Raw genomic sequence first — 25,623 nt, forward strand, 5'->3', positions numbered from 1 at the left:
AAACTTTTGTGTAAAGCATGCTGCAGACACCAAACTTCTCACTCAAGCAAAACGACTTCATGTCCTTTACATATGAAGGCCCACCTTTTAGACAGCACAGATATTTTTTTCAATATACAAAAAGGCTACTCAGTTACTCTTAAAAAATATGCTATTTTACAGCAACCATGACAAGCCACTGAAAGCAGAGGTAACATCTATGCTCATAAGGCAGTGACATGCAGAAGGATTCCCATTAGAAGGCTGGTAGGTAGATGAGACACACAGGAGCTGTCAGCCCATACTATCTCCATTCAGAAGCTAAGGATGTCATTAAAGACTAAGAGATGTGCTGATCCAGACTTGAAAATTACTTTTTCCTAGTTTATGAACCCCTAAGGAAAAGCTCGACAGAAAAAGAACTGTTGCTTGGATGCTTCTTTCAATACCATCCAACAAAGACAGCAGCAAAATACATGGTATCTTTATTGAGACTTACCGAACAATGTTGCAAAAACTGACGTGGATGATGTGAAAGGTTAAAACTGGTTGATGTCAATTATATTAATTGAACCTTGAATCTTTTCTGCTTGCGAATGAATCAGGATTTAAGTATTTTTATTACATGCAAGATCCAGAGCGAACTTGGTATGACAGTTTGCACTTTTTTGTTACTGTTCATGGTTTGTGAACATTATGCGTTTTTATGACTGAGTAACAAACTGCAAAGAAAGTAAGTTTTCTGAGAAAGAACTGGTGAGGAGAAAAAATTTGAAAAATCCTGCTTCTGTCTATGCTTAACTCTAAGCACATGCTTAATCAAATTTTCAGACCAAGGCAGTAGAAGACATCAGGCTGCTATTGCCTATAATAAAGATGGAAAGTGAATATGAATCACTACAACACCCTGAATTCCTGGTTTCATATCAGCAAGTGCAATAGGTCCAACACTGAGGCCAAAGGACACTCAACATTGTGGTTTCAAAAAAATAACATAATCTCAAAATGTGCTTTACTAATTTATCTTCAATGCAATTATCTGCATGCTATTGATACACATAATGTGATTTATTTTATTTATATTTATTTAATGTGATAAATACATCACATTTTGTGTATCTAGAGCAATGACATCTGGAAACTGAATTTGTGAACCCAGAACTTTCCTATGTGTTTTGGAACTGCTACCTACTGAATGCATCTCTAAAAATACACAGACTAATTTACTTCTTAGTCTTCCTTTCTGTCTCCACATTGAAATGTTTGTCATACCAGAAAATAATTTAAAACTTCAAAAGAAGCTAGACATATAATAAAAAATCCACAGTTTCTGGAGGGGTTCCTCCTACCACCTCTCCCTCTTTTTGGTAGAGGAAAAATATTTTAAGGCTTTATTTCCCATAAATTCCGTATTGTGGCAGTCAGCATTTACAGTACTTATATTTCAACAGCAGCCCAAATCCCACTTTCTTGCATTCTCTGCTACAGAGTTTACGTTTTTCTCTTTTTTCATTTACTCTCATAAAACTTTCTAGTCCTTTGTTACATACAATACAGTAGTGCACTTCCAGTGTATCCTGCATGGACTGCAATTCCATAATACAGCTAAAATAAAAAAAAATTTGACTTCAAGGGTCCCCACCCACACTGCTTCATAGTACACTGTAATCTTTTGTTAGCTCACTAATTATTTTGCAAATCCTAACTGGATCATTAAGAAAAGTGACACACTGAAATGTGTGAGACAAGAGGATGGAGCAGGACACTTTTTGGTTTTAAAAACAAGTGGATATATTTCTCCTAGATAAGTGATTACATCTCTGTGTTTTTCACTGACAGGAGATTAACCTACCCCAAAAAGAGCTCAAAACTCTACTTTGGAGTGCAACTGCTAAAGAGAAGAGAGAGTACTTGGATTTAATGGAGCCTATCATGCAATTAGCATTAACACTAATTACATGTAATCCCAGTCTTTCAACTATGTACAGGAATTCCCAATCCTCTGAACAAAGAGGCCAATGATTGCAGCTTTGGTAGTATCAACACAGAGAAATAATTCAATTCATCTCACTACCACTTACTGCCTTCAAAATACTGAAATAAAAGATATCTGTTCTCACAGAAATTTCAAAGCAAACATACTTTTACTGAAGCACTATGCACAGCACCAGTACTTTGTTTTAACATAGCACCTTCTGTGTAAAGATCTGAAGGAGTTTTACAGAAGAAAAGGCTTGAAACTTCATTTTCATAGAATCATAGAATCAACTGGGCTGAAAAGACCTCTGAGATCATCAAGTCCAACCCTTGATCCAACACTGCTGTGGTTACTAGACCATGGCACTAAGTGCCACATCCAGTCTCATCTTAGAAACCTCCAGGGATGGAGAATTCACCACCTTCCTGGGCAGCCCATTCCGATGTTTGATTACTCTCTCTGTAAAAAATTTTTTCCTAATATTCAACCTAAACTTCCCCTGACAGAGCTTAAGACTGTGCCCTCTTGTCTTACTGATAGCTGCCTGAGAGAAGAGACCAACACCCATCTGGCTACAACCTCCTTTCAGGTAGTTGTAGAGAGTGATGAGGTCTCCCCTGAGCCTCCTCTTCTCCAGGCTAAACAACCCCAGCTCCCTCAGCCTCTCCTCATAGGACTTTTGCTCCAGTCCCTTCACCAGCCTTGTTGCTCTTCTCTGGACCTGCTCCAGCACCTCGATATCCTTCCTGAACTGAGGGGCTGAGAACTCGACATAGCACTTGAGCTGTGGCCTCACCAGCACTGAGTACAGGGGAAGAATAGCTGCCCCGGTCCTGCTGGCCACACTGTTCCTGATCCAGGCCAGGATGCCATTGGCCTTCTTGGCCACCTGGGCACACTGCTGGCTCATGTTCAGCTTCCTCCCAATCCAAACTCCCAGATCCCTTTCTGCCTGGCTGCTCTCCAGCCACTCTGTGCCCAGCCTGTAGCGCTGCAGGGGCTTGTTGTGGCCAAAGTGCAGGACCCGGCACTTGGCCTTGTTGAACCTCATTCCGTTGGAACCAGACCATCTCTCCAGCTTGTCCAGGTCCCTCTGAAGAGCCCTCCTGCCTTCCAGCAGATCAACATGCCCCCCCAACTTTCAAATTTACTAATGGTGGACTCAATCCCCTCATCCAGATCACTAATAAAGATATTAAACAGAACTGGGCCCAACACTGATCCCTGGGGGACACCACTAGTGACCAGCCGCCAACTGGATGCAGCACCGTTCAGCACCACTCCATTCACCATTTTGTAACTGAAAAGCGTCGCTGTAATTTCCTTGTCCTGTTCTTTGTCTGCCTAAGTGGAAAGATGAGCCTGCCTGTGGCATTTGTTCTGTGTTTTGGCATCTGTGTCATCAACTCTCACCTCAGCTAGGCAAGACCACAAAAACCTAAAATGCTACTTCCTTGATTACAAGTGATCACTACAGCTATTTATTGTTTTCAGCATAAAAACAACATTTACAGGCACAGTCAAGATTAGCAGATACCACAGAGGAACACAGAACAGCATGCTGCATGAAGACTTACTGTTTACTAGTTCATCTCTAGGAAAACATATAGCAACAATAAAAAATTATAATTTCTGCTTGGAACAGCTGATAGACTGGATGAGCTCAAACGAGGCAGAGAATAATATAAACCTCAAGTTTTCTATTGAAGATGAGCTTTTAAAATTTTGTCATAAAATGTTGTCTAAGGAGCTGGGGTGTGAACAGAGAGGAGGGCAGCAGGTGCAGTCAAGGGAAATCAAGCAAGGAGGTAGAGGCAGACAGCAGCATCAGAAGGTTTGCGATGGCAACAGTGATAGACGAAACAGGAGCTACTGCTGTAGTTCATGGACAGTGAAACTAGAAATTTTGAGATGTTTAATACAAACAAATGCTATAGGACTTTTATTAGGCTGTACTTTTAATAACTCAACTGCCAGATTCCAGCTGTCGCCTATTCACAAAGAGCTACAGAATTAACACCTTGGAAAGCAAATCCTGCAGTCTTGTAGGCAGAGAGACACATTTCATACCTTTAGATCCTCTTTGCTTGCCACCTCGGGCAATGAAAAAAGTGTTTTACACAGACATTTGCAAAACAGACAACTATAGATTACATGCACATAGGACTATGATCTGTTCTCTTTACACAAACCAAATTTATTATAGCAAAAGGAGAAATTTTTTTTAGCAATAAAGAAGAAATGCACATCCAAATAATCATAAACAAGAAATGTAAGCAAAAAAAAATGTTTATTATGTGAACAGTACATACTACATGTGCAAGGTCTCATCTGCTCAATAATATTTAATACATCTGGGTACTATACATTGCACCAAGGAAATCACAGACCAGTATTATTGTGGCTTGCCTGCTGCTACAGCTTGTTTCCTACTTATGGTAAATTATCCAATGCATGGACAGAAATTGCCATAGTATTTACTCTTTTTTCACTTAAATCAGACCTTTGAGTATTTACTGACTGATATTTTATAGCTTACAAAGCAATCTGCCTTTCTTGTCTGGTACTCTTCTACCCAACATAATGCCAAACAGCTGACTATCTGCTTTCTAAAAATGGACTGTGCTGCAAACAGCATCCTGACAATTTAATAATTTGTCAAAGTAGTCCAGTTATTATGAAGTATATATCATAGGGTTCAGAGGTAAAGGTCATCTACTTACTCACCAAGCAAAGTGCATCTGCTGACACTAAAAAGCAGACAATTAAAAAAAAATCTGAGACACTCCTTGGTAGACTTGACTTTAACATACAAATTCCACTACCCTAACAGCAGTCGCAGATCTCCAAGAATGCTATTTCTCTTCCCGTTTGTGCATTGTTCACAGTCACTATCCTTTCTCTACGTATGTTGTTGCTCTACTTGGAGTGGAAAGGAATTTAGGTTATCTTGTTTTGCATCTCAGGTAGGAATCATCATTGGTCCAGGCCAGAATTCTGACATTGAAATAGTATTTTTAATTTTTTTTACAATGAGAAATTTGCCCCAGGTAACACGAAGTTCTCTCTGCTTTTATAACAAACGAAGAAAAAAGAGTCTAATATTTAAGCTCAAACATCAATATGTTCAAATGTTAATTCTGGAAGGATAAAGGGGACAAACATGATCTGTATTTGTAAACCAGTTCTTATAGAGTATCTTCTTCAGCCAAAGAAACACAGACACCATAAAAATATGGTTTTATACACATTTCCACCATACATACATATTAAAAAAAACCCCATAAATATATTATGTAGATATAGATACAGACAGCTTTAAATATGAGATTGCTAACAGTTACAGAGTAAATCTGCAGTTTTATCTTGGTTCTCTATCCCTTAAAATGTTTCAGATTGGATATGCAAATCAATATTTATTATATAAAATGCATGTCCTAGGCAAATGAGGAGACCCAGTCCTTTAAGATACTGAATATACTACCCCCATAATGGCTTCAGAATTCATTTGCTTAATTTGTGGTGTGTCCCCACTACCATGCTGGGTAAAGAACCCCCAGAAAACCCTTCATTAGTATACATTCAGCAGAGTGACTCAATCACTCCAGACAACTCACTTTCCTAGGAATTTTACTACAAAAATCTATTTGTCTAGTTATTGATGTTAATCAAAACATGAAATAGGGAGTCTCATTGAGGCCTCTGCTAAGAGAGGAACCTCAACTTGTCCTGCTTGACTAAGTTATCTTTATATAAGATGCAGTAATTTGATATGTTGACTTTGGAACTGAAATATTCTTCAGTCTTCTTTCTTAGTTCTGTCTCTTAACCCTCAGGACATAATCAATACCTGGAGTTTATAATAACGTTCATTTAGCTGATGTATTGGGAAAGACCAGCACTCTAACAGTTAAATCAAGAACACCTTGTTTTCAGCTTTAGCACCCTCATTTACTTGGCTTTTACCCTGTTATTTTCTGAGATTAGACCCTTTTTTAAAAGGTAGAAGGTTATGGCCTTCAATAGTACAGTATTTGTCTTTTCCTTTACTCTGGAGCTGTACTGTCTGCTCTGGACAGACATGCCCTGTTATTTACAATACACGATATTATTATTTCAGGGTTACCATCATCTGCCAAGTCAGCACAATGGTGCTGTGGTTAATTGCAGAGATTGGGAGGAGGGAAGCACCTCTTTTTAGTGTGGTACCTACTGCTTCTCACTGCGACAGTGATTTCTAGGCAGAAGTAACATTCATTCATTAAAAAAGGGAGCAAAATAAGCTTTTCTAACCCAAAACAGAAGGCAATGATATTATCTCAAGCTTAATGGAAGTTCTTTACTTTTAAAAACTAGCACTTTAGTAAGCAAACAATTTATATTGGTTAATTAGTTCACAATACAATTTAGAGAAAAAATGCTGTTAAAGGGCTTGAGTACCTGCCTAGTTAAGCAACTGTACAAACATGGTAGAGCTAAGCTTACAACAATGATTTAAACAGTTACGCTAGAGAGTACCGCTCTTAAGTCAGCCTTAGGTCAGGCTGAGCTTCTAAGATGTGGTAAATCTCTGTATTACACAACAATTCACCCAAGTTCCAGACATCCGCCTGTGCTAGGAACTGAGGACCTGCACTGTGCATCCCTGAAGCATGTCACTTATGGTTTTTTCCCTCTCTGTCTCTCTTGAATATTTTCAGGATGGCCTGCAGTGGGTCTTTGAACTGGAAAGTGTATTTTTCACACATTTTATATCATTATGACGAATGGTATATTTCTCAAAAAATTAAGGAGGTGGTAATTTACAGTAGCTCTCCCCCAATCATTGCAGATTCTACTGAGGCAGATGCTAGCTATAAAATTAATAAATATAATAAATTTAAGCACATCTTAACGTGGTTTTCTGAGATGAGATAAAACAGAGTGTTAGGGTCAGGGGGTAAGTTCTTGTGCATGTGTGGTTTGGTTTCTTTGTTTTGTTTCACTGTAAGCCAAAATCTGTATGAAATTCAAGTAGGAAATCAAGAACATCCTACTTTTATTCTGAGACAACAATGAGTATAACAGAACTAGAGGGGTTCGAGAAATTGATGAAATTTCTTTCTGTACACATTTATCTGCTCAAATTATCTTAGCAAACAACTAAAAAAAACCCACTCAGCTTTTAAAATGCTAATATACATTATGTCACCATCTCCCAGAACAACAAAACAAAGATAAAGACCCTGCAACCCTTAGGATGAATAGTTCACACAACACACACTGTATTTTTTAATGTACCCCAGAGGACGGGGCAATCACCAACCATATGAAGTTCAACAAGGGAAAGTGCTGGATTCTGCACCTGGGATGGGGCAACCCTGAATGTCCATACAGACTGGGGAATGAGATGCTGGAAAGCAGTGCCACAGAAAGGGACCTGGGGGTCCTGGTCAATGGCCAGGTGAATATGAGTCAGCAGTGCCCTGACAGCCAGGACAGCCAACTGTGTTGTGGGGGGCATCAGGCACAGCATCGACAGCTGGTTGAGGGAGGGGATTGTCCTGCTCTGCTCTGCACTGGTGCAGCCTCACCTTGAATATTGTGTGCAGTTTTGGGCGCCACAATATAGGAAAGATTTTAAGCTGTTTGAGAGCGTCCAAAGGAGGGCAATGAAGATGGTGAAGGGCCTTGAGGGGAAGCCGTATGAGGAGCAGCTGAGGTCACTTGGTCTGTTCAGCCTGGAGAAAGAGGAGTCTGAGGGGAGACCTCATTGCAGTCTACAACTTCCTCGTGAGGGGAAGAGGAAGGGCAGACACTGATCCCTTTTCTGTGACCAGTGACAGGAACCAAGGGAATAGCCGGAAGTTGTATCAGGGGAGGTTTAGGTTCTTCACCCACAGGGTGGTTGGGCATTGGAACAGGTTCTCCAGGGAAGTTCTTGCAAGAAGCATTTGGACAATACTCTCACGCATAGTGTGACTCTTTGCATGGTCCTGCGCAGGGCTAAGAGCTGTATTCGATAAGTCCAACTGAGCATATTCTGTGATAGCAAAAGAACTTTAAACAAAGCTTTTCTTTTAAGCTTGATCCAAAATGAGGATACCCTTACTGCTAACCCTGCCTTGGTGTGTGTGGGGAAGACAGGCAGCATGCCTTTCACCACTGCCAGCTATCAGGGGCGAAGTCACTGTGTTTCTGCAAAAGCTAAAAGAGCAGAGATGTGAGGAGCCATGGAGTCCTGTCCCCCTCCCTGAAGGAGCTCACCCAACTGCACAATCTCCAGACACAGGGAGAGAGAGGTGAGGTCCACAGCCTGAGGTTGTATGCTTCAGCCTCACCTTTTCCCTGTTGCCCCCCTACTACTCGTTGGCTTTACAGTTAAGGAAAAGTGTAAACATTCAGAAAAAGCAAATAGAAATAAATCATAGATATATTAGTAGGTGGAATTTAACTTTCTGAATTTTCAAAGAGCATTTTGTTATTTTATAAAGGCTCCTTTTGGAGGAGAGGAGAAAAGGGACAAGGTTTCTACCACGAGGCTAGAGTTTTTATTTGTTTGTTTTATGAACCAATAAAATCAAATTCCATGTGTCGAGGGACATTTATTTCAATGCTAAATACCTTATGTTAAGATGTCAATTAAAGTTTTTCTGAAGGGGAAAGTTCCTCATCAAAAAATGAATGTATTAAGAATGAGTATACCATTCCCCAGAGGACAGAATATAAAACAACCTGTCAAGTAATCAAAGATAACCAAAGAGAATGTGTTAACTCCCTGATGTTTTTTTCTGTTCGGCATCAGGTGAATGCAAGCTCTCTTACCACCTGACAGAGCCCTGTTCTATTAATTTCTTGCTTCTCTCTTTCCATGACCCTTTTATCAGCACAAAAAAGCTTCACAAACTGGTGGCTGACACAGACATCCACTGACTGTGCATTATCTTAAGGACAACACCAACTTCTACCAGCCAGAAAAAGCTGTCAAGCTCACATGCCACTTAAATAAATAAAGCACAGTTATGCTCTGAAACATAGTGAACTGTTAATTGAAAATTAAGTTGTATTCAGCACTAGGAGTCTGTATTTCTTACAGACTGCTGGTAAGGGAGAGCCATGGCATTTGGTTAGATGCACCTGTAAGTGAGGCTTTTTCATACTCAATTTATAAGAGAAGGTAACAGAAAATTCCATGAATTAAGAAACTGTTCTAAATAGAACTTTTTATATTTTGCCTGAAAATATGCCATGTGATATAAGATACTTATAGGACCTGGAAGCAACTGTAATCTGAAAGTCAGAATTGTACCATACACTAAGAAGACACTTAACGCACATTTGAAATACCAGCTGATCCAAATGGAAGACTATGTACACAGATAGAAATGCTTAGAATGGTGTGAGGTCTACTCTACCAAAAGCTCTCACTGATTCCTTTAAAAACAAACAAACAAACAACAAAATCCATATCATGAATAAGAACTGATGAAAATATTTGGGTTTTTTTGCCTTAAATCCCCAAACCAAACAAACAAAACTCCACCCCAATAAATCACCCACAGGTGAAGCAAAAGAAAAATCCCAAACACCAAGATCAACATGCCTTGTAAGGATCAATATTAAGGCACAAACTCCTGCTTCCACTTCAAGAAATTAAAATAGAGAAAATCTGGCCTAGGAAACATAAATGACTTGTTTTTCAGGCTATATACACAGAAGTATTTCTACTCTCAAGCTCAACTTGTTGCAATACGTTTTTAACATAAAAAGTGCATTTTCCCTTCCCCTGGAATTAGTCTTAATTAAAAAAATTAATTAAATAAAATTAATTAAATAAAATAAATTTTAAAAATAAATAAGAATGGTTTGGAATACAACACATAATTAAAAGGAAAAAGCAGAAATCTTTGCTCTAGGTTTTAAAAATCACATACATAGCCTTCTGAGCCATTTCAAAAAGCTATTTAAAGGTAGCCAAAGTTCATTACACTAGGACTGCTTACCTTTTTTCCTCCTGTTACAAATTGCTTGAAGTGGGATCTTACAAATTGAGGATGAACAGCAACAATCTGGGGATGAGGGGGAAAGAGAGGATTGTGGATTAAATAAGAGTTTACATGAAGCGCCACATCACTTTTTAAACTAGATAACCCTTTGCCAATCATCAAGTATTACAGGTGAATTCTTTCTCTGAAGTAAAGCCTAGTTGTTTCAACATCTGTTTTTCCTAGAAGAGAAGAAAATTCTTCTAATTATATGGTATCTGACAAGTCTGACGCTGAGAACCACATTACACCGAATCTACTTTTCTGTATAGCAAGCAGCAGAATTAGGACCAAACAGAACCCTTGCTGTGTGCAAGGGTTACCCCAATTAAATCTAGTGTGGGACCTGCCTAGAGGGCACACACACCTCAGCCCTGTCACAGGACAACACTGCGTATGTCTTAACAACACGTCTTAAACAGTTTCTTTGCCTTACATGTTCCATGCCAAGTGCAGGAGATCCAGCTGTAAGAGCCGCAGAAGCCCTAGGAGGCAAGTGAGTCACATCTGGCATGTGTGAAAACTTAATGACCTCGTTCCCTTCCCCTCACCCTCAAGAGCAGCTGCAACATGGGAGACCCCAAGCAGCAAAACACAATCATTTGCCCACACCACCTTTCCTCATGCAAGAAATGTTTCTTGCTAAAAACTAGATATTCCCTTTTTCAACAGCCAGGCAGACACACATCTCTAAAGCAGAGTAAAACTCTAGTTTTCTCTTCAGACAAGGTACATCAGCATCTCTGCCCATTTGCCTGGTTGCAAAATATTGCCCTCACATTTAGCAGAACCCTCAGAATTTGTATCACAAATCTACAAAAAAAGAATTATGCTGAGATAGGACAATTTCACTTTGCCTTTTGTATTTGAAAAATTCAATAATACTCCTTACAAAACCAAGATGGGCTTTCTTACTACCTAACCAGATCAAAAGCTTTTATATTGAGATAGAAAACTATTTTCTAGTGACTTGAATAACATTGCAAGGAGGTGGTATTCCTCTCTCTCATTTAGACTTAATGCGACCTTTCTGTTATTAAAAGACAACATCACCACAATTACTAAAGATTAAAACAAGCACTTACTTTAATAGGACAGTCAAATGTTTCATGAAACTCTTCTGCTGAATACAATCCAAACACTTGCACCTGAAAAAGTACATTGAAAAGCCAAAAATGTTTACCTAATAACCATTTGACAATTAACATTGAATGTAAAAAACTAATAGCTAGAAGGTTAAGTTGAATGCTAGCAGTTACATCTTTTTTCCTAATGGAAAAGAAGTGAAAATTAACAATTCAGAGATAATTGATACAGCTTGATCTTCTACTGTGGCATCTCTCTAAATATTTGCAGCAGAACAAAAGTACTTTTTGAATCTTTTTCCTCCTTGGTTATTTTTTTTTATTTTATTTTATTTTGGTTTTTGCTTGTTTTTATTGTGAGGGGTTTTGTATTTGTTTTGTGTGTGTGTTTTGGTTTTGGGATTTTTCTGTTTTGGTTTTTTACAAATACAGTAAAAACTGCAAGTTCCTTTTGCTCTAGGCTGATCAAATCTGTTTAACAGATACTAACCTAAGTACAGTAAGAGCAACATAAAAACATTCAGGAGAAGATAAATTAAAAATTCTTCCTTTCTGAGAAAGAATGGTAAGGTTTTTTTTTCCCCTCCAAGCAATACAAGGTTTACATAAGAAAAGAAATTTGTGACAATAAAGCAAAACCAGACTGAAATCCAAGGACAATATATTTCTTGGCATCCTCTCCTCCTCCCAAGTGCATTCAGTGCTATTTTGTTTTATTCCATGACCAGTGGTAATGTCTTTCTCTGAAGACTCCTTCCTTCTCTTTTATGTTGATGTATCAGTACATTTAACAGTCAGCACTGAAGTTGTAACCATAGGCAATCAGAATATCTATCAGAATGAATCCATCTGAAGAAGCCTCAACATTAAATAAAAAAAAATTGTTTCTGCTGCCAAGAGAATTAACAGATTTTTTAAATGTTTTCTTGCCTTTAGTTATAAAACAAGTACAGAGGTATCAAGTGTTATGAAATACTATTAGATTTAGATGCTATGACTACAGGATAGGGTTTCTCAAGATTTTTTTAAGTACAACCCTCTTTCGGACTCATGCCTCTTCATTCAATACGCAACATTCCCTTCCCCAACTCTCAGATGGGACAGTTGACAACCCAGTTCCTGCAGAACTTAGGAGTAAAACAGGGCTGAAGACTTATGGCCAGGAATCAGTAATTAATTTACTAGTTATGATTTCCACAAAGAATAATAACTGGTTTGCTTTTCCATTATGATTTTAAGAGGTTTCTACATGTTGTCACAAGCTGCTGAAACAAAATCATCTCAGGAGGGATGGACACCAATGGTGGAAGAAGAGAGAAAAAAGAGCATTCCATGGAGCGATCAGCAGGAAAACTGCATCTGACAGTAAATTTACTTTAGAAGGCTTTCAGACAGGCTCTAATTATTTTCTGGAAAATATCCTTCTTTTCTGGAAAAGGTAATACCTTCAGTAACTCTGCTCTACACGTTCAACAGATTGGACTCAAAAGTTTTAAAAGAACTTTTAACCTTATTTCTTTCTCCCCATCTCCACCATGATTGCTTCAGGCAGAAAAATTAAAAAAAAAAAGTAATAAAATAATATAAATCCCCCTAGATAAAGACCTGCAGAACAAAGTCAGTAAATGCCAGTAATGGGCCTCAAAAAGTGAGGCTTAATGGCTTTAAAAAGATCGGTTCTGAGGACAAGAACCCCAAAATTCCTTCAGATAGTCAAGGAGACAGAGCAAAAACATTAAACTTTAGGTAAACTACAAGAAGAACTAAGCTATCAGCAAGGAACTAAGCCATCCTCGGAGTGGCTCAAAGTTCAGCAGTCTTAGTGAAGTTTAAAACATCTCAGACCATCTCATCTCCCTTTCAAGTTTGTCTCCTGGATACATCTCCTAAGCAGCATTATCAGTTCAGTCCACTACTCATTAGCGAACATACTACCTCTGACAACGTGCTTTAAAAATACTTCTGCATGCACTGTGTAGGGCTGCGCTACTGATCCAAAGGATTAGAAAAATCAATATTTGGAGACTGTAAGATGTATCACAAAGCTGTGATTATGTAAGCCAGCCAAAGGGTTGTATTTAAGTTGGGCCTGGCTATAAGCCTAGAAAAGCTTTGGGCCAATGTCTAGAGGATTTTGCTTTCTCGGTTTTTGTTTTCATCAGTTGGCACAGCATATCCAATCCAACAGCCTACACAAAATAAGAAGAGAAAATAAAACTGAGAGAAGAAGGAAAAAAAAAAGAAAATACATGATTAAAACATAACAATGCAAATTCTGTGGAAGTAGAATCCTCAAACATAACAAAACAGTCCTCTCAAATTAAAACTAATTAAGCAGAATTAGCAACAATGCCCTCAACATTTTCCTAATACTTCACTGAACACAGCCATATGATATTTCTTTAAGAGTATGAAAACAAAGTGGTGTGACTTAAAAGGAAAAAATAACTCAGCATAAAATACATGTTATGTTTACTCTAGGGACATCATATAACAGTTTATTATTTCTTAATGTTCTATATTCTTCGGAAAGAAAGTGATTCTTTTGATATTACAAACCTATATTGGATTTATCTATTTCTACTTTCCATGCTCACTCTGCTCATGATGCTCTTAGGTAGCTGGAAAAAGGATTTTGTGATTCCACTACATTTTGCTACTCCTGTCCAGTTTTAAATATCCACAACCCACCATTCCAGTGCATCCAGACTTAGCTGTTTCTTTGCTTCCACACTTGGAAGAAGCAACCAACCTTCAGTGATCAAAAGGCAGGTAAACAAAAACATTTTATCTACAAGTCACATTTCTTGAAAAATGATCAGTGTAATACTTCATGGATTTTCTTAACATCAATGTTGTTACACGCATTAAAGATGACACTAACACATGCAAACAATGGGTTTTCAATAGAATTTCTATTTCTTCATATAAAAAAAGTTACAAGCCAGAGTAAGGGTGAAAATTACACTGCTCTTATGTAATGACACAAGACCTTTGGCAAAACTGGGAGTCAGATCCAGGTTTTTCAAGACAACATACAACTAACTACATACAAAACTAACACACAAAAACTAACCTAAAAGATCTCCACAGTTCTGAAGCTGCAAGCCTGATTCCCTTTCTATTTATTCAAGCACCAAAATTCTCTTATACTGTAACAGTTCAACACCCAGCAGCGAGACTAGAGGGCTGGTGTTGGTTTTGATTTCTCTTCCTTTCCATGCCAGTGGTGACCAGCTGCAGTTGAGTCCATTGGACAGGAAGATTTTTCAAAGAACCAAATGTGCAGTACAGAAAAGCTGCAAGTAGCTCCCAAGCACTTGTTGGACATATATGACATACAAGTGCCTGGTTTTCACATTAGGTCTGGATGCTGACTGACAAGAGAGTTAGAGAATTGTACAGTGCTTCTGTGCTCTCCTCCCAGCCAACACAACTAGATCAAATCTACTTTGAGAGCCCAAAAAACCCGAAAAAAAGTAGTAAAATAAAATATATCAGACAGCAGAACAGATATGAGGAGGAGATTCTCATCCTAAGGCCTTCCCTCAAAAAGACAAATGGTTTCCATCTCTATCAGACTGGATATGCACTCTGCCTATTGCAAAAGAGGACATATCTTCATTAAGTGGTAGAAAACACTTGCATCAATCCAGCTTTGTATTATAGCCCTTTTTTTGCTTAAAACTGATTTAAGAAAACCAAGCTGTTTCACGTTTTCTTTTTCCCCCCTTTTTTTTTTAAAAAGGATTTCACCATTTTTACTTATTTCACCAAGTTAATAAAGACTTTGCAATTTGTACAGGTGCTTTAACTTCTTACATTATCAACACTCCCACTGTAGTAAGGAGTGCTACACTATCCGTCCAGTAATCTGCCATTTTCTTACAGAGTATCACAACACACAAGTACGCATTTAAACCAATTTTAGAGGTGGATTCTTTCAAAGACATAATCCTTTCTGGGAAAGGTTTGTGATGTGGAAAGTCTAACTTCTAAATCACCCAGATCTTTCAAATCTCCAGATGAGTTTTTCGGTGTAGAATACGGTGAAGCATCAATGTCTCTGGACTCTATGAATACAAATATGTTGCATATTGTACTTGTGATACTCCAGCCCTGTATCAAAAAACATCACCAGAATTAGCCCTGGCATCAGGACCATATTTGAGACTGACTTGTATAGCATGTAATGACACACATATATCCACAATAGCTATTTCACTAAATGAAGACAGAGTCACTGTCCTAGTTAGAACAGCTGGGACCAGTTCATCACTGTGTGGGTGTAACCCAAAACTGTGTATTCTACAGCCTTCCATGCCATTTCCCAGAAACTGTTATCAATAGACCATTTACACCCTCTGCCCAGAGCAGCCTGACTCCTCAGGCTATAAATTAAGTGTTAAGAGGCCTGTGAGATAGGAGGATGCTCCTGTTCTCACACCCATTGTGGAACTCCCTGCCCTGAGGGAGGTACTGGGCATTCCTGCCTGAACTGGAGGATATATAATCTTGGAGTCTTGGAACTTTTTTAACCACTCATGAGATCCAGAGGAAGACTGCAGACCACCACTCTCAACTGGACTGCAACCACCACTCTCGACTGGACTGCAACCACCACTTTTCAACCAGACTGCAATCACCACTCTTGACCAGACTGCAACAGCACTCTCACCAACAGGTTTTTTCCCCTCTCCTTTTACTTTGGACTCAGGGAGCCCAACGAACACCACTCTGTTCATGCCCCAGGGTGCTGGGTTATACATTTGGGTTTTGTGGGTTAAAACCAACTGTTTGTCTCTATAATCGTATTTATTGTATTATTTTGTTAAATTGTGATTCTGACTTGTAATCTCTCCTTTCAGTTGAGTTCATTTCCCCTGCTGGTTTACCTTTAATCTAGCACAGTCACCATTTAAGGTATTGAAGTCTTTTCAAATACAGCCACACCAAAGTAGAGATTATGGATATTTTAATATTTCTCAAATCAAATACATGTATTTAATATTCACTTAATATATGAAAAATGTGCATGGCTCATAGTCTCACTGAGCATAAGTATTTTGAGTCAGTAATCCACAGTCACATCAGAGGAGCCCTTACATCAACAGCAAGTGCTTGCTTCCCAATACCACAGGAAACACCTAAACCAACAATGCTAGCTCAACATTTTTATTACCTTCCACGATTACTGACTCTTGCCTTATCTTGCGTAGACAATTAGGAAACACTTGTGCTGCTTCTCACAGGCTGTAAAATTCTACAACCCACTCTGATAGGCACTAGTATCCCAATTACTGTGTCAAGATACCGACACCAAGATTTCTCTCAGAAACAAAAGGCTTGGATATACAAACTGGCTGCCTGCCTGTTGAGGAAAATAACTACATATTTGCAATGAAAAAACCCAAATGCATACAGTCTAAAGGGCTTGTTTCCCCATTTTGCCTACTGCAAAATCTGATTTTATTTTTAATATAAAGAACTTCTACTCAATGGGATGCAACCATTAGGATTACCAAATTCCTGCTCTTGCAAGTCTACTGTGTAAGAAATGTTCTCCTCTGTAAGTCAGATGGATATTGTAAAATTATTTAAATGATTTTTAATGCACTGTATTTGTATATGAGCATTATATTAAACAAGAAGCTTAAATACACCCTGTGCATTAGAATTTTATCATTGAAAACCAACATTAGAAAAGACTGCCATCGACTGAAAAAACAAAAAAGACATTCTTATAAGTGGAAAATCAATCACCAAAACCACTAAATGTCACAGCTCAACATTCCAGAGAAGCACTGATAATTGTTAGTTATACACTGCACAAATGATATATGCCCTCAGCCAAGGAAGTAGGTGCCAGTTTTTTAGGAAACTGTACATATATTGATTTTACATTTATTTAATGTGGCTGTTGTAAGACACTTTATTCTTCTGATAAACTATGATTGCTTATCAAAAGATTCTATAATTCAAGAGAAACATTCATAAAATGTGTGAAAATGAAAACCACCAGCCCACAGAAATCATGCCCACAAAATCCAATTTTGTGGATTTATAGCAGAAAGGCATTAAACTACTGTCTTGCAGGAACAGCAGAGTAGTCACTGAAGTATAACTGGCACAGCAGTAATGATTAAGGTGACATGTCCTCCTGCCACAGCTGTTAATCAGCTTAATACCAGTTACATTATTGACATTCTTGTAATTACTTTTTCTATGGCACATTTGTGCAAAATATACTTGACTTTAACTTTGAGTATTCAAAGGTGAGCTCAGTTCTCAAAATGTATGGTCAAAGTAGAGGTACTAAATGCAGGAATTAACTCCACAGGTATCACAATTATCTCAAATGTAATACTGAGGACTATCTGCTACCTCAGTAAATATATAAACGGATTTGTTGTACCTTGCCATCTTCTGAGCAAACACCCATGTGTTCTCCACTTTCATCCAGGCTGATCTGATTTATCTTCACTGCACTCTAGAGAAAGAAAATAAAGAAAAAACACTTTTAAAGTTACATCACCAATGACATGCTTTAACATTCCTCACACTTCACGAGATTTACGTGTTAACAGTTGAGTATGTTTACTTGCATGAATCAAAAAACCCACACAGAATAGGTATTTCCGTGACAAAGCCAAAAGACAGCCTTCCTTCCAGCCTTTTGCCTAACCCAAAAATTTTGACTTTCTCTTTGCAGTTACCAGCCTAAGGGCTCTGGAGCTCTCATGAAATGCCAGGCTCCCAGGCCTTAAGCATCTGTGCCTGTATACCACAGCTATTAATTCCCGCTATCAAAACTCAGGATAAAATACAGTAACCTCACCAGCACCAATGCAACTGAAAATTCTTCTGTTTTGGTCTGATAGTTATACTGGCAATTATTTCTTCAAATTCCTTCTCTTGCTTTCATTTTTGGCTCTAATACTGTTCTCAGAAGTGCGTATTAGAAGGTATTGAAGTGCAACTTAGGTGTACTCATTCTTAGACAAATACTGAGAAACTGGGGGGGCCTGAAAACTGCCTCAATTTAGTAAATTTTCCTTTGCCTATACTTTTGGTTCTAACCTACAGGGTTAGAGAACATGTTACTGTTTACTTAGCTTAAACAGCTATTCTTAAGTGCTGAGAACTAACTTAAAACATCATTTGGGAAACTTGATGCATATCCTCTTGCATACAAACCCCAATCCAATTATATTCAAGTATCAAGAACCTTCTTATGTATCATGATGCTAGTTTCACCCTCTATAACAAATAGCTCATCATTTCAAGCATCACTGAAGGATCTTCACATGAGTAAGTCTCTCTTACACTTTTAAGAACAACTTTTAAGAAATCCATCACATGTTTGTGTAAAAATGAAGTGTCACTGAAAGAGCATTGGAGTTGTACAGTCACACTGGATGTCACACAACTGTGTATGAAATATCACAGGTCCTTATATAGGCTATGGCAGTTGGAATTACATTAGAAGTACATAATAAAAATTTATATAAAAACACCCTGTCCAGATGGACTATCTACAGGAGATAAACTGAGGTGTTCTCACCCCCTTTGGAAAGTTTTTCCCCATAATCTTTCACACACAAAAAAAATCCCAAGTCAGAAAAAGTAAGCTTTCCTCTCTTCCACTTTGAAAATAATATATGCCCAATCACATTTCATTTTCTAGAAGCTTCTTTCTAATCAAGGTTGAACAACTGTGCTTTGCACTGCAACAGTTGCCTGCTGAGTTGGGAAAATGATGCTACCCTTTTGCTTTCCTGCTTCCTTGAGTGCAGAAGACACTACACTTGGTCTCACTTTGTGTCACCACAAAACGGTACCTGGAAATATCGCAATTACTGCCCATTACAAAGTGGTCTTTCTACTGTGTGTTGTTTGCCAAGCAGTTCACTGCCAAGGGGGAAGTCACAAGGAATTTTTCTTGACTTACGCGCTCCAGAAGTATTTTCATTTGCCACAGTGCGGTTGAGTTGCTACATTTCAAGATCAGACACAAGTGCATGACTGGCAGCACAGGCAGCTGGGGAACGTGCACCACCCCAGTGTTCTCCTGACACATTTAGGGGGGTGTCAGTAGAGGAGTACAGCTCAAGCCCATCAACCTGATGGTGTGTTCAGCATCCTTGTAAAAGTTTGATTCTCAGACATTACACACAGAGTTGGCTAATTCCAGGACTGGATGATGCTGAGTAGGGCAAGATATGTCAATTTTCAGTCTGACCTGCTTAGAAGCTTCATAACCAGCATGCACTTTTATTCCTGCCTTGCCTTGAAAAATGCCTTCCTAAACATCTATTTTGCTCATCAAGGTGCAAGGGAAGATTTTCACTCTGTCTAGAGGTGGTGGTAGTGAAAAAACCAGCATATCTACACCATTCCCTCTGCAAGCAGAAACAACTCTGACCATCTGAAAGGACCAGCACAGAAAGTTCAGCCGAGTTCATCATGGAAGTGGCATGTTCTTTTTTGTTCTAGGCTGCATCTAAGTTGCCATTGCCACAACTTTCTCACAAAGTTTCCTCTCTTCTTTTACTACTTTCCAATTGCAAACACAAAAAGTCCATCTTGAATATGAATAGTCCCATCTTGGTACAGGGTCATACAATAAGGTACAGTGTTCAACTGGTCATGTTCTTCTCATCACTCCAGCACCTAAATGTGCCATCGGGCTGATATTACAGCAACAGCGGATCTAGCAGCATTCCTGTGTGATAGGCCTTCTTGGAAGCAGTACTGCAATAAAGCCCAAGACAAAAAGACACAAAACAGGACACACCAGAAGAGCCAAACAGCTCAATCCTACAGTCCACACTGTTCCTATTTTTCTGTCAAATGGCTTTGATAAAATTTGACTCTGAAAAAATGAAGAGAAGAAAGTAGACAAAGTGGACCATGAAAGTTATCTTCACATAGAAGTTAAAGACAAGGAGCAGGATGATGGAATTTATCTGTTGTGCTGTGGTTTGAAAGCCATGTGGCAATAACTTTGGAGATTAAATGTGTGATTGCACTCAGATAACTCACATGTCTAGCAAGGCAAAACCTCTCATTATATACATGCAAGATATTAAAGTATAACAGGAAGGGCTTCTATAGATATGCTGCAAGCAAGAGAAAAACTAGGGATAATGTGGGCCCTCTCCAGAAGGAAACAGGAGACCTGGCTACCCTGGATATGGAAAAGGCTGAGACTCTCAATGACTTCTATGCCTCAGTCTTCATGGCAAGTGCTCCAGCCACACTGCCCAAGTCGGGAAAGGCAGATGCAGGGACTGAAGGAATGAAGCCCCTAAGCCCACTGTAGGGAAGGATCAGGTTCAAGACCATCTAAGGAACCTGAACGTGCACAAGTCCATAGGACTTGAAGTTCATCTGTAAGTCCTGAGGGAGCTGGCAGATGAAGTTGCTTAGCCATTATCCTTCATTTTTGAAAAATCATGGCAGTCAGGTAAAGTCTCTGATGACTGGGAAAAGGGAAATCTAACCCCTATTTTTAAAAAGGGGAAAGCAGAAGACCCAGTGAACTACAGCTCAGTCAGTCTCACCTTTGTACCAGGCAAAATGATAGAGCAGATTCTCCTGGAAACTCTGCTAAGGCACATGGAAAACAAAGAGGTGACTGGTAACAGCCAACATGGCTTTATAAAAGGGAAATCATGCCTGACAAATCTGGTGAGCTATGACAGGGCTACAGCGTTGGTGGATAGGGGCAAAACAACTGACATCATCTACCTGGACTTATGCAAAGTGTTTGACATTGTCCTGCACAACATCCTTATCTCCAAATTGGAGAGACATAGATTTGATGGATGGACCACTCAGTGGATAAAGAACTGTGGCTGGATGGCTGCATGCAAATAGTTGTGGTCAATGGCTCATTGTCCACGTGGAAACCAGTGACGAGTGGTGTCCCACAGGGGTCACTGTTGAGGCCAGTACTGCTCAACATCCTTGTCAGTGACATCGACAGTGGGATCGGGTGCTCCCTCAGTAAATTTGCCGACAACACCAAGATGTGTGGTGCAGTTGACGCACTGGAGGGAAGGGATGCCATCCAGAGGGACCTTGATAGGCTTGAGAGGTGGGCTGATCAAAACCTCACGAAGTTCAGCAGAGCAAAGTGCAAGGTCCTACACCTGGGTTGTGGCAACCCCAAGCACATTTACAGATTGGGCAGAGAGTTGAGAGCCGCCCTGCAGAGAAGGACTTGGGGTGATGGGTGATGAAAAACTGAACGTGAGCCAGCGGTGTGCCCTCACAGCCCAGAAAGCCAATGGAATCCTGGACTGCATCAAAAGGAACATGGCCAGCAGGTCAAAGGAGATGATTCTACTCCTCTACTCTGCTCATGTGAGATCCCACCTGTAGTACTTAGTACAGTTCTGGTGCCCCCAACATAAGAATGACATGAAACTGTTTGAGTAGGTCCAGAGGAGGGCCACAAAGTTGACAAGAGGACTGGAGCTTCCCTCCTATGAAGACAGGCTGAGAAAGTTGGAGCTGTTCAGCTTGAAGAGAAGGTTGCATGAAGACCTCATAGCAACCTTCCAGTATCTGACAGGGGCCCACAGGGAAGCCAGAGAGGGACTCTTTATCAGGAACTGTAGTGACAGGACAAGGAGTAAGGGGTACAAACTGAAAGAGGGGAAGTTAAGGTTGAATATTAGGAACAAAGCTTTTACTGTGAGGGTGGTGAGACACTGGAAGAGTTGCCCAAAGATGCCCCAACCTCGGCAGTGTTCAAGGCCAGGCTGGATGAGGCCTTGAGGAACCTGGTCTAGTGAGAGGTGTCCCTGCCCATGGCAAGGGGGTTTGGGACTAGATAATCTTTAAGGTCCATTTCAACCCCTTAACATTCTATGATTCTAGGACGATATCAGTGGGGAAAAAGGTGATTCCACATTATTTGCATTTTTTCCACATTCAAAATTGTGCACAATACTTCAGAACAGTTTGTTGAATAGAAATTTGATGGATGATACAGTATTTCACAGCTGCATATATAACTAGCAATTTGTTACAAGCCTTCTGCATGCCCAACACCTCTATCAGTTGCTTTTAACTTTTCCTTTCTCCTAGTATTTATTTTCCCTTTTGTCTGTACCATACATAGATGACAGTCAGGGAAAACAACTAAATTCAACTAAAAGCAGATGTGTTCACTTACACAAACCTCCTGCTAAGTTCCAACAGGAGATGCTATTCTAAATGATGTACGCAAGGCAAAGCAAGCACAGAGTAATTTTTTTCAGCACTCAAGTCAAACTGGCACATTGAGTATTAGCCTGTTCGCTGACTTTACAAGTCAGAACTTTCTGCCAAGCTCAGAAAGTGATGATAGACCACGAACAGTCCAGGACCCCTAGCATTAGACCAAGTAAAACCACATAATTTCCTTATGATCAGAATGATAGTTCCACTATAAAAATGATAATAATACACATTGTATTTCTCAAACAACATAACTGAAATCTGGCAATAAGGAGGATCCTGTTAGGAATGGAAATACACTTAAATGATTAACCTAGGAACAGCTTCAGAATTTCATTCACTGTAGAAGTACTGGCAAAGAAGGAAGAAATGCCTTCAGCTGAATTTCCATTAGCTGCAGTTTTCTTTCTGATGGAGACATGCTTGGAATTCTGCACAACATAAGTAAGTTTGACTGTTCAAAATCAATAATGTCAAGCTGACACTATAGAACAAAAAAAAATGTTACCTTAATGGACGAAAGAGAAGTTTATGGAGCAGGAGAGAAAGCTAGCAGACCTTGCATATAAAGATCTAAATGCAGGCTTTTGCAAAATCTAAAATTTAAAGGAAAGGAAAATCAAGTATCTAGCAGCAAATGTACCTCGTGATAATCAATTACCTCATGTAAAATGCTTGAAATAAATGCTCTTAGTATGGATTATATCAGCTCTTCAATTAGGAGTAAATTCACCACCACTCAGAGAGCTTCTTTTAATTGTGTTCTTTGTGGCAACTCCCTCTCCCCTGACACTCATCATCAACCCACCTTATACAATCAGTCCCCCAATGGTGAACCTGAGAAATCAATCTGCTAATGTATAATTTGTAAAGCTCCCCCGACTAACAAATGGATAATTGATTCTTTCACAAATGCTGCATCCCAATGGACATGAAGTGGATGAACACGAAACATAAGACTGGATTTCACTCCAATTCTGTGAGAAATGCAATATTTACAAGCTAGGAATCTAAATGTTTTAATAATTGCCTGTGACTTCATGCCTTTTAGCCATGGTTAGCAGGCAAGAAACATTCATGTTAGGAGTGTGAAAAGCAAAGCAGTGTTCAGTCATACTTACAGCAAAGCCCATTTTACTTCAAGAGCTTCCCATCATTCATGTAACCCCCTTAATCAGCACTTTCATCCATTCTTTAAAAAGAATTTTCAGAAACTTTTCCTAAATTAATTCAAACATTGTTACTTATCTATGTATACACATAGGTACATATCCAAAGAAGAAAAACACCTATAGGTCTTGTCTGCTACAGTAATATCAATCTGGATCTGCATAATGATTATGTAGCTGCTCTCCACAGTAAGGCAAACTGTATGTACAAGTTGAATTGTAATTAAAAAAGTGTCTCCTACAAGTGCCTATTTTTCATTTATTCATATGTTTCATCTGCATGACATTCACACAAACAAGCATGTAAAGCTCCAATGTACAGAAATACAATCAATCAACCCACTGTTTTACATATTAGCCTACTGGAGTAAGGAAGACCATTTTTATGCTTGTATTACTACCACCATGATGAAGGTATCTAAGCCCAAATACTGATTTGTAAACAGAATCTGCCTCAGTCATTGTCATAACTAAGCTAAGTTCCTTGTGAAATACAATCCTAAGCCTTTCTCTAGGTAGGATGAGGAACTTGCTTTGAATAGCACCTCAAATCTTCAGCAACAGCTACGCACAAGTGTATTACATGTTGTTTGTCCCATCTATTTTGACTTCAAAACCCTGATATCCAGAGTTTTCTGATACTGAGGACTATCTTTAAAAAGAAATTGAACTCATGCCCTTTTCTCACCCCAGATGCTGCAGTGTTGTGATGATTTACACATATTTTGCATATTTGTAGAGTTTTATTGATACAACAGAAGTAAAAGCAACTCAGAAACCAAATTCTGATGCTGTATCATGATTTACCTATAAAAAGGTAAAAGTATACACATACCTATGTGTTTATACGTAGCTGAGAAAGACAGCACAGTAACAGAAAAGCTTAAATTGAAAAGGCATCTGTAAATGTTACAGAAAAAGCTGTTCCCCACTGCCTGCTACAGAAGTAGTACACTCTGAATTTATAACACTTAAAATTCATTTAATGAAAATTTACTAATATCCACACCAAAGAGGTTTAGTTCAACAATACTAGCAGAGAAATTCTGATAAGTGAGGATTCCTGCTCCATTGCATTTCCTATAACACTATTGAATCTGTCATTCTTCAAATGAAAAATGGGAGATTATATTGGTTAGAAGGAAAGGGAGGGGGGAAAGCTGGGGAGAGTGACAAGGTCTGGGACACAGAACAATAACAACATTAACTTTTATTTTGTCTGTGGGAAGGCAGACCTTGCCTACAAAAACAAAGATCTCAAAAGCTTGTCTAAAACTAAGGGAATATAAGGACAAGAAATCTCTCATATACAGTCTAAGACAGTGAGAAAGACCAAAAAGCCTACAGTGATTTCAGTATTTTCTACATCAGTGAATATCTTCATCTTGTTTGTCAACTGCAGGGACTAGGAAAAAAAGGAAAAAACATTCAAGGAAAAAAAAATAACAAGGGATCTCCCTAAATCTGTAGTAGTTGCTAAATAATCAGAATGCTTGTCTAGGAATGATGGACCTATTACTGAAAACAAATCTATACTGAAAGCCTACACTGCTTCCTAGCAGAGTTTAACTGTTAGCTAATTCCTGATGGATCTAAAGTAGAATCTCTTTTCTGCTAAAACACTTGTGTGGTAAGGAGATATCCCCCTGGGAACTCTGTGCCAAAGTAAACAAACTACTCCCATTTCCCTTCTCTCCCCAGGTCCCCTTTACTATCCTCTGTATAACCGTAGGGCTTCAACAATGTTATGTCCTAAGCCTGCCTCTACTTCTTTGTTGCTATCTGTGTATTAAAGCCATCTGAGAACATGAAGCAATATTCCCCATCACACACCCATAGGGAGGGCTGATGAAGGTCTGCAGGTGATACATACACCCTCCTTGGAAGATCCAACAAACCCTCAGGAGAAGACTAGTCCAGGCAATGTGGAGGTTCACCTCACCAATTTCTCTAACTGCTTTCTTTTCAGAACAGTTCACCAAGCACAATGAACTCGTGGGAATTCACCGTTCAAAATTAACTTTCCACACAGGTTAGTGAATTATAAAATGGGTTTTGAAGAAGAATCCCCAAGGCATATCTAAATCTCTGAGCATGAAACTTAAGGGGCACTTTCACAGTTTGTTTCTAACAGAACATCACCATTATTGTCATTA

At 39.0% G+C, this 25,623-nt stretch overlaps 1 protein-coding gene across 4 annotated transcripts in view; it reads right to left on the minus strand.

Moving 5' to 3' along the window:
• Positions 1-25,623, minus strand: part of VPS41 (VPS41 subunit of HOPS complex) — a 104,721-nt gene that overhangs the window by 45,853 nt on the left and 33,245 nt on the right. For 3 of the 4 annotated variants that reach the window (XM_018075582.1, XM_008921311.2, XM_018075583.1), the window contains 3 exons: positions 17,482-17,556; positions 11,067-11,129; positions 9,940-10,005 (listed from right to left, as the gene is read on the minus strand). In XM_018075582.1, the coding sequence (XP_017931071.1) occupies positions 9,940-10,005; positions 11,067-11,129; positions 17,482-17,556 (204 nt within the window). Of the gene's footprint in view, positions 1-9,939; positions 10,006-11,066; positions 11,130-17,481; positions 17,557-25,623 lie in introns of those variants that run through there. The other variant, XM_018075584.1, reaches the window with a different exon arrangement.

This window comes from Manacus vitellinus, unplaced genomic scaffold (assembly GCF_001715985.3).
Source record: "Manacus vitellinus isolate BGI_N305 unplaced genomic scaffold, ASM171598v3 scaffold_3_pilon, whole genome shotgun sequence".
Lineage (NCBI taxonomy): Eukaryota > Metazoa > Chordata > Aves > Passeriformes > Pipridae > Manacus > Manacus vitellinus.